This window comes from Glycine max, chromosome 8 (assembly GCF_000004515.6).
Source record: "Glycine max cultivar Williams 82 chromosome 8, Glycine_max_v4.0, whole genome shotgun sequence".
Lineage (NCBI taxonomy): Eukaryota > Viridiplantae > Streptophyta > Magnoliopsida > Fabales > Fabaceae > Glycine > Glycine max.
The window spans coordinates 13,518,746-13,528,825 of record NC_038244.2 but is presented as its reverse complement, the minus strand read 5'-3'; the positions used below and the strand labels follow the sequence as shown (position 1 = coordinate 13,528,825).

General features: G+C 30.8%; 1 protein-coding gene across 1 annotated transcript; it reads right to left on the bottom strand.

Annotated features, from left to right (window-relative positions):
• Positions 1 to 7,335: 7,335 nt before the first annotated feature.
• Positions 7,336 to 9,785, bottom strand: LOC102670442 (uncharacterized). The gene is made up of 4 exons (XM_006585349.4): positions 9,198 to 9,785; positions 8,391 to 8,528; positions 8,080 to 8,238; positions 7,336 to 7,574 (listed from the first exon to the last, which is right to left on the bottom strand). The coding sequence occupies exons 1-4, from the start codon at positions 9,669 to 9,671 to the stop codon at positions 7,491 to 7,493; spliced, it is 855 nt and encodes a 284-aa protein (XP_006585412.1). The 5' UTR covers positions 9,672 to 9,785; the 3' UTR covers positions 7,336 to 7,490.
• Positions 9,786 to 10,080: the final 295 nt, after the last annotated feature.

Here is a 10,080-nt window from a genome sequence, read left to right as displayed (position 1 = left end):
AAAGAAGCAAAAGAAATAATTTTTGAAGTTTCAGCACTTTGCGCACCTATGTAAGCAAATATGAAGGAATTTGTGCACCTGTGCAATGCTAAATCTGAAAGACAACAAGATTATGCACTCGCACAATAGGTTCGTGCACTTGTGCAACGACCCCTGCAAGATTTTCTTTCTTTACTTTATTTTATATTTTATTTAGGGTTGGAACTTTTCTTTTATTTTGCCCATATCTTTAATTAGGGAAGTTCTATTAGAGACGATTATTACTATTTTTACATTTTAATTTTGGAGAGAGAAGACGTGGAAGAAAATGTTTTTGACAACTAAGATGCAGAGGGATTCAATTTCCATTCTTTTTCCATCAAACTCTCTTTTCTCATGGCCTGGAACTAATATTCTCTTTCGTTGGAGTTTAATCGTAATTGGTTATTCTTTCATGTAACCGCAACATGATTTCTATCCAATAAAGTATTACTATTATTTTTTTTCTATGTTTATTATTTGCTTTTGACTTGATCATTCTCTGGTATGATTCTATAATTTTGATTGTAATTGAAAAATTCTTTTGAATTGTAAACTAAAAAGGCAAACAATCATTTTTATGTCTAGGAATAAGATAAAGAGGATTGATTGTCGTTAAAACATTTTTTCTTAATACAAGTGCTTTAGTTACACTAATTCATCAAGGGAATGATAGTGAAATCAAAGAACTAAAGCTCTTTCGCTTAAGGGATTAAGGTTTGAGTAATATTATAATTTGATGATAATATAAATCTTAATTGGATAGGAATACATAATGATTGCATGTTAGAAAGTTCACTGAAGTTAAACCTTGACAATTTCTTTTATTGAAATTACCCTAATTTTATGTGTACACTACATGTTTGATAAAATTTCTCAAACAATTTTATCTTACTTTTTTTCTTTTATTTTTCTGCAATTGTCTTTAATTTTGATTACTTAATTCTCATAGGGCTTAATTATCAATTTCGTTTCCAAATTATTTTAAATGATTTAATTTGATTCTCAAATTTTTAAAAGGTTTAATTTGATCCTCAAGTACTTAAAAATGAATCAATTTAATCTCTAAATTTTTAAAAGGTTCAATTTAATCCTCAAATTTTTAAAAAATAATAAATTTAGTCCTCAAGTTCTTAAAATATTTGGGATCAAATTGATTTATTTTTAAAAATTTAGAAATTATATTGATTCACTTTTAAGAACTTGAGAATCAAATTAAACATTTTAAAATTTTTGTTAAGACTAAATTGAATTATTTAAAATAATTTAAAAACAAATAATTTGGCCTTTTCATAGTCTATAATTTTATTATTTATTACTCAATTATCATACAAGTCCCGATGAAGATAATACTTATCATTATTTTTATTTGAGCCATTCAAAATTCCTCGGCAAAATTCCTCATTGATTTCGAAAACAAAAGACAACTTAATACTGTTTAGATTTTACTCAGGTGATATAAAAAGTAAATACTGTTTAAAGAGTAAATACTTTTTAAACCACCTCATTAAAGAAAATAAAAGTGAATTTAATACTGTTTAGATTTTACTTAGGTGATTTGAAAAGTAAAAGATGACGAGAGTTGACGTGAAAATTTCGAATACTCCCTCATTAAATTTTATATACTATTATAATAGTAGATAATAGAAAGATTCTCAACTTTTTGTATATATTTATAGTTCTCATCCTTATAAAAAACAATTTAAATGAATATTTTCTCAGTCTAATTAATTAAAACCAACCATTATCATTATCAAATATCAATATTGTTTCTCTCATACAAAAAATAAATAAAAATTCTGCCATGTTCAAATAGCTAAGTTGCCAAACAGAAATTTCGTTATCAATTTAGAATCCAGCCAAGAAAGTATGAGCAAATCTCACAATAAAGCTAAAAATAAAATAAAATTGAAGAACTAAGACCAAACTTTGTAATATTTTTCTGGTCAGGGAAACTTATAAGAATCTTGGTATGTCAATGGTAGTCGCTTTATACTATCTAACTTGACTGGCGAGTGCATTGGTAGACTTTTGGCCCCATATAAATTAAAATTGTTATGATTGCAACATTGATATGCTAGCTTGTACTATATAACCCATGAGTAGTGAACCATAAAGTACTTCAGTGCTTGAGGTGTAAGGTGTAAGCATATGTGGTCACGGAGAGAACTTTCTAATTTGGTTACATGAACAAGAATGCTGTCCTCATATTTTGGGTTCAAGTAACTTTATTTTTTAAAAAATATAAGAAAAATGGTCAACCAATTATAATTCTTTTTAACCCTAGCAAATCCAATGGGGCCTGAGTGTATGGCACTCTTTTGTTCTTTTAATTTCTGTGGGCCAAAATTGGAGGCATATGATACGACATGCACTTGTCAATGACGACAAAATCCTCCTTGATTATCTTGATTTCACATGTGTGTATGGGTTTAGTCTCAAACATGCATAAGGACAACAATTGAAAAATGTTTTCTAATTCATCAACAGTTATGCACTAATTTCCACTTCACTATAATCTTGCCTTCCCTTGGCTTGAAGGGACAATGAGCTTGATGAGTATCTTTCCTAGGAGGAACCCACTTGTATCTCTTCAAGGGTCCCATACTAATGCTCACTAACTCAATTTTGTTATTATTTAAGGGTAACCTAGAAAGTTTAATGAATGAGGGATAAACAAATTATTCATTTTAATAAAGTTTTTTAAGTTACAATTACGTACGGTTCCGTTGTGACTATTGTGATTGTTGCGTTTTAAAATCATAGTTTGATGCGATTGCAACAACCATGCAACATGCATTTCGTGAGGTTGTTCATTTCTTCTTGTGTTTATTATTGTTTGAAGTACGTCGCCAACGATTTCAATTTGTTAATTCTTCGGTTGCACAAAAAAAATTATTAATTTTTAGGCCACATTCTTAAATGATTTTTATGAAAAACTCCAACCTCAATATATGAACACAAAGCCAATCTTTTACACATGGCACTGAGATGGAAATCCATTATGAATCATAATGCCAACAGGTCAACTTGGGGAGGAATGAGAATGTTTCTGCCACTGTGCTGGATTAGTGCTTTCTTACGATTGTAAGAATGCTTGCTTGTGATCCCCATTTACTTTATTTTTTATATATAGAATTAATTTTTTTTATTTGTTCCCCTCTATTCAGGCTCTATATGAGTAGAAATTAAAAAAAAAGTTGATATATCAAGCTACGCTAGCTTGCTTGCATTCAATTTCCATAGGTGATGTTCAAGTTGGAGTCGTATATATTGCAGTTTCATGACTTTAGCGCCGAATATTGACCATTTTTGCATTTGCTTTCCCTTCCTAGTTTGACTTTTTATGCCATTTATGTGATGAACTTCTGTCAAAGCTAGCTAGCTTCACAGCTAATTTATATGTAACAGATTAATTATTCGTTTTTATGAACAAGCATGTTAGTATTTGAATGTTCATTGTTCACACATTCAGGCATCTTCTCATTTTTTTAACACAAAGGGAAGAGGCGAACTCCAATATCAAAGTTTATAATAATTCAGATATATTAGTGTTCATTTAATTGAGTTAGTCCCTTGAGACCTCACATGAACCTTAATAGATTGATCCAAACCGATGTAAGAAAATTTTTGACAGTTTCATATTCGACATGGCGTAGTAAAAAACAGCAAAATAATGGTTCCGTGCAATCATGGGTATTAGGGTTTAGCAAACTTTTTTTTTGTTGAATTGGGCAGTATAGCAAACTAGACAATGAACTAGAAGATATACACCACCGATCAAGATCTAGAAGGAACAAGGATACTTGTAGGTAGAATCTGAAAAGGACTATACTATATACCACTTACAATCACATAAAGTGTGTTAATATAGCTTAGTAATCAATCTATTTTTGACTATGTAAAGCTTTTGGTTGCACTTGCAGTATAGGCCACGCCCCCACCAAGTTAAAATACAGAAGTTTAGAGGAATTACTTTTGAGTTTTGAGTCATTAATCAAAGGAATCAACCATAGTATATGCAAAACATCAAAACTGCAAGGGAAAGTTCTATCATGTCACCAAACTATTATACACACCTCATCTAATTTTCATCTGTTTCTTTAACCAATGACATATTTGTGGTTTTGTTATTCCAGGCAACCTATAAAGAAAATAAAACTTACAAAATTCAAAGCTAATAAACAGATTTACATACTGTGCATACAGAATTTCTACGCTAAATATCAAACAAAGGTGTGAGACTATTATTTGTATGTCATAAAAAGTCTTGATTGAACATGATGACAATGAGAGAGCAAGATAACTATGAAAATGACACCACTATAACAAGCATATGAAGTTAATAGTTCCTAGAAAAAGCAATGTGGTATCAAGAAAAGAGCCCCATCTAGAGGGGGATTTAAAGAACGTGACATTTCAACAAGGTAGGGGCCAGTCTCCAATATATTTATTTTGTAACAGTATGATCAGAAGCTATGTGACCTACTTATCACATAATTAACGTTCAGAATTATGGTTTTCTACATTAGAAACAGACGCGCGAGAAAGAACTAGTATTAAGTTGTTGGTAACAGTCCCTATCACGAAAGTGACAAAAAGCTTAATTATATATTAATATACTCTTTTGTTTAATATTTTGTTACAACTATATGCTCATGAGTTATGGTGTAGAGTACAACTAAACTATACAAAACTACGGAAAATATCATGAAATTCATTCTTATTCTTGAATTTCAGCAAGGATAAGAAGCATTGTTTAGATGCTTGTTTGGTCAGATAAGGATAAATGTTCTTGGTATGGCACCTTCAAGGAATTGGAATTGAATTCCATAGTTATTAATGGGCCTTGGAAGAAAATCCAATTTTTTGGTACATCCACATTAACTCCAATAAAAAGACAAGACAATAATTTTCTTAAACCTATATAATAGTATATCCTAAACCACATTAACTTTGAAATAAATGCGTAATCCATCATAAAAGTAAAAAACATAATTAACTTTGTCTATATTTCAAGTTGGAGCAAATTAGAAGGTTACTATGTAAGTTCATATCAAATTCACATTTACTTTTGTCTTCTAATATAAAATAATGGAGATAAACTAATCCAACAGAATTAGGATCACAAACAGCTTAATACCTCGTTTTATTATTTTTTAATTGATAAAAGTCCTCGTGCTTTTCTCTGTTTTGATTGGCATGGGGACGGACGAATAAATTGGAATGGAACTAATGCAAGTGAAAACGTTGGAAGTGTTTTACACTTTTTACTTTTAGGCTTTAGTCATATAAATGGCGGAGAACATTTTTAGGTGCTTTCCAAAAGGGGAGGTGTTGCAAAGAGTTTCGTTTTTCAAAAGATAAAGTTTTAAAAAAATAAATTTCCTCCGGTAATTAATAATAATAGATTGGATTCATAATGTCGGTAGCAGTCTATATGTCTAGGATATATGCTTGTAAGTTCGTTGCGGAGAGTTTAACACGTTTCTTTAACAACCAAATTCGAATGGTTAAATTGGTTGAACAATAAACTAATTATAGTTTTGATCGAATGGTTAAATTGGCTGAACAATAAACTAATTGTAGTTTTGATTCCAACCTCATATTTACATCAACCAAGTCATAATTAACTTAATGTCTTTGATTTACTTTTTAAATCATTAACACGTTTCTATATCAAGTATTTTTTTTACTGAAAATAATCTTATTTAAATTAAATAAAATTATTATAAGTGACAAAACTTTTGAATGTTTAATATATTATATACACACAACTTGAACATGAGATTTTTTATTAAATTAATATAATTCTACATTAGTTGATCTATATGCTCAATGATATACTACTATCCATCTTCTTCCTATTCCCCAAGTCCCTTACCCTTAGTAGGGTTTCTCTATGCCCTAACCCGGTATGTGGTAGTACTTCAAAAGAGGGAAGGGAGGAGCTAGCTAGCCAGGGGAACCAAATATAGAACAGATAGTCTAGCTAATTTTCTTTTTTGTCCTTTTATTCGTATGTCTTTGTCTAAAATTTTCTCACATTATATTCCACAATCAAATGAAGAATAATTTCTTTTTCGTCTTTCCTGTACACAGGATTGGCATCCACAAGTGAATGGAAAAGCTATACGCTAATAATTACACACCCATCTCCACCATGGTGTCCAAACTTGAGGGGGAGAAAATCTATCAAAGAGAGTAGTCTTTATGGAAATGATTTAATACCAGACTTTTTTTTTTTATATAATACGGGACTTCTATTTTATTTAAGTTATTTTGCCTCCACTTGAATTTGTATTTTCCTTTTTCACACTATTGTAATTCAAACTATAAATACATTACCAATATAAAGGAAATATATTACAAAAACCAAAAATATATTTAAACCTATTTTATAGTTAACTTCGTAATATATATAATTACTCTACCATACAATATACTCTATTTCAACGCAAACCCCTTCTGTATCTAAATCTAAATTATACGCGGTTGACAGAATTCTTTTAAAGTGTATAGCGCACTTTAAGTTAATAAAAATGAATTAATAATATGATAAATATTGTAATTTACAAAAATGTCATTTTCAAATTAATTCTTTTTTTTTTACTGGGTTCTACTAATTCTTTTAACACGTAAATATAATAGAGAAACATGTAAACAAATTAAATGATTTTTTTTTCATTCATATAGGTAATTAATTAAATGTTCAAATTGTTTTTCGAACAATATTTAAATGTTTAAATGAACAAAAATATTTTAAAAACAATACACCCATCCCATTTGAAAGGGAGAAAAATCTTTAAAAAGAAGGTCACAAACTTATGGGAAATATATAAGCTGCCTCACAGTCTTTTACGTTTTTTTTTTCCCCAATAGAGGAGGTTATTCACTTATTCGTAAAGATTGAAAACCTTGACTTAACTTATTCAATTCAAAATGTAAATGTAAATTAAAACGTCCCTATAGAGACCTCAATATGACAATATCCATCCCAATATGGGAACTAGAATTTCCAATTAGTGGCTTTCAGTAATCATCACGATGACAATTACATCAATGTAGAGAATTGACTCCAAACAGTTTTGAGGGATAGTGACTCATAAGCTTAGTTTATCGGAATATTTGTGTCTACTCAAACATAAAGTCCCTTCCATGGAATATTATATCTTTCAATCAACCCAAGTATCCAGTCAAACTAGGCCCATCAAATTCCTTAACAAAGATGCCTATAAAATTAACATCAACAATCTACATCCGCTGGTTACACCGCCATGCAATTAGAGTTTACATCTACGTGCTTAATTTTTTTTCTTTTCAAAAGAAGACAAATTAGCATACAATTTTGAAATTAACTGTGGTAATTAAACTCTCTCTCCTCCTCCTATTCACCTTGCACTACTAGTTTCAAATCCACATCTGCTTGAACAAGAGCTTCCCATGTGGAATAATCAATGATTCTAATTAAGTTACATATCTTCCGGTGAAGAATGAGATAAATACACTAGACTTGCCATGGCCTCTTGAAGCCAATCCTCCTCATCATTCTTTAACTGCATATATGAAGAAATATCTATTAAGAAATTATTTTTGGATGTGTACAAATATTTTCGCATATTGATGCATGTAAGATAGATAACTTTTTTATACATAAATTTGGTTGAGAGAAATTAAGGAGATATTAGAAAAATATATATATTTTTGTAAGCCTTCTCTAACAATCTTTACAAATGTTATTATATACTAAAAAGAAGTATTGAATAATATATATATATATATATATATATATATATATATATATATATATATATGTGTGTGTGTGTGTGTGTGTGTTTTTCAAAGAAAGATTAAATCATACATTTAATATTTTTATATAATTTATTAAATGGACTAATAAAAAATAAAAAAAAATATATACTCGTTAAAAATAAATTGTTTCTTAGTTTAACGCTAAAAGTGTTTAGATTATTATTATTTATTCGTTCAGATAGCATTTCGTTATCAGCTATAGATTCTGGTTCCTAAATATCCATCTTTACAGTATGCAATGAAAGTTACCTGGAACTGGATTGAATCGCCACCATAAAAATCTCCTTTGTGGTGATGATGATTCTGATGCTTTTTTGTTGCCATGTCTTCTTCACAAAGCTCATTGTTTCTTGCAAACCTTCCCCTAACCCTTACTCGCCTATCAGCTAAGGTTTTCCGACATGCGTACTGTGGGAATAGGTCAATGAGAAAGTGAGTTCCATATTCCAGATTTTACAGAAAGATAAAAGAATCATGTATAAGTGTGTGACTTTGAAAGAGAGAATATATATATATATATATATATATATATATATATATATATATAATAAAAAAAAGACCTTGATGGTTTTGTTAAAGTTTCTTTGATTTCTTTTCTTCAAATATCGGAGAATTCTTTCTTTCCTCTCTTCTTCTGAGTACCTTCCTACCTTTATGTTAGGCTCTTCAATTGCTGCCATTTGATTACCTTGAATTCCCTGTCATAAATTTCAAAATCAACATTTAATAAAATGAAACTACGTACATGCATCTATTTTTTTTTTTCCTAAAAGTACTTCTGGGTAAGCAATTACTCAATCAGGTCCTATATATTCATGATCATGACCAAAAAACTATCACATGTGTAGAAAGAACTTTTGAAATATTCTCTTAAACATGTATTGGAAATATTTTTAGGAGAGGAGGGGGGGATCATCATGACTCCTTGGAATGAAAATTTGAGTGTTCCACTTTCAAATTTTGAAGTGACTTTTTTTACATATGACACGTCTCATTTGACAACTCCCTTTCCAAAGGAGAATACATATATGAAAATTTAAAAATTGTCAAAAAAAATAAAATAAAACTATGCTAGCTTAATATATAATGTATGAAACCGATTTAAAATCAACTAGTACCTAAAAAACCTTGCCATGCACTACACCATCAATGAAACAAGATGAGGAATTCAACAACAAATTAAAATTGAAGCATTCCCCGTTGAAACCACGGTCAACGGGATTTCCCACTTTCCAAGACAATAAAGTAAAAGCAAGTCTCTTGCAACTGCTTTAGAAATAAGAAAGGTTTCAACGTAATTGTTATCCAAACACACCAGAGAATACCCAGTTTGAAAGACAATAATAAGGGATTAATTTGAAGCATACCCAATTTTCTCTGGCAGCATTAGGATAAGCAGGTGGCTTAACATCCTCCACAAACCCACAACATTCATCTCCAAACTCCCCAACATGAGGTTGGTACGATCTGCTGTTGTTGAAACTCTGAAACCCTCCATAGAACCCCATTTTGCAGTCCGAAATGGCCAAATCCGAAAACCCCCCAAGCTGCTCAGAAAAAGATGGCATCCAATTAGCAGCACAAGCCATGGTGTCGCAATCAAGCGACACAATATGATCAAGTGCACCATTGTTCATATCCAGCACAGGAATATTAATCAAGCTATCTTGCCCACCACCCCACACGGTGGTGGTGTCCATAACCGACGCATTAACGATGTCGTTGCTGCCACCACCGCCATTGAGAAGAGGGGTAGGGTAGTCGGAAAGATCGTGAGTGGTGAACGTGTAGTTTTGATAGAATTGTGGGATTGAAGCCATGGAAGAGGGTGAGAGGGGCATGGAAAAGGAAATTATGTTGTGTTGTTGTGTTTGTGGTTTTTGGTAGGGGCTTTCTTCTTTTGTGGGTTGAAATATATAGGCTATTGTGATAGTGCAAAATAAAGAGTGGGAGGGGGGGTTGAGGGCAAGTTGTCAAGGCAAGTGGACAAGACTATAATACGGGATTAGGCAGCTAAGAATATGGATATCAAAACAAACTAATTAAACTGTGTGTATCTACTTTCTTCTCATCTTCTTTCTTAGCCGTTTTGTGTAACTGTAAACGCGTAAACGTTGTACTCATAATTAACAAAAGTTTTTTTTTTAATCAGCAAAATAGAATAATTGTTGGGAGTACTATAACCACTGTGTGAATTGGTATAAAAGTTGTTGTGATACTCTCACGAGCATTTTTTTTTTTTTTTGCTTT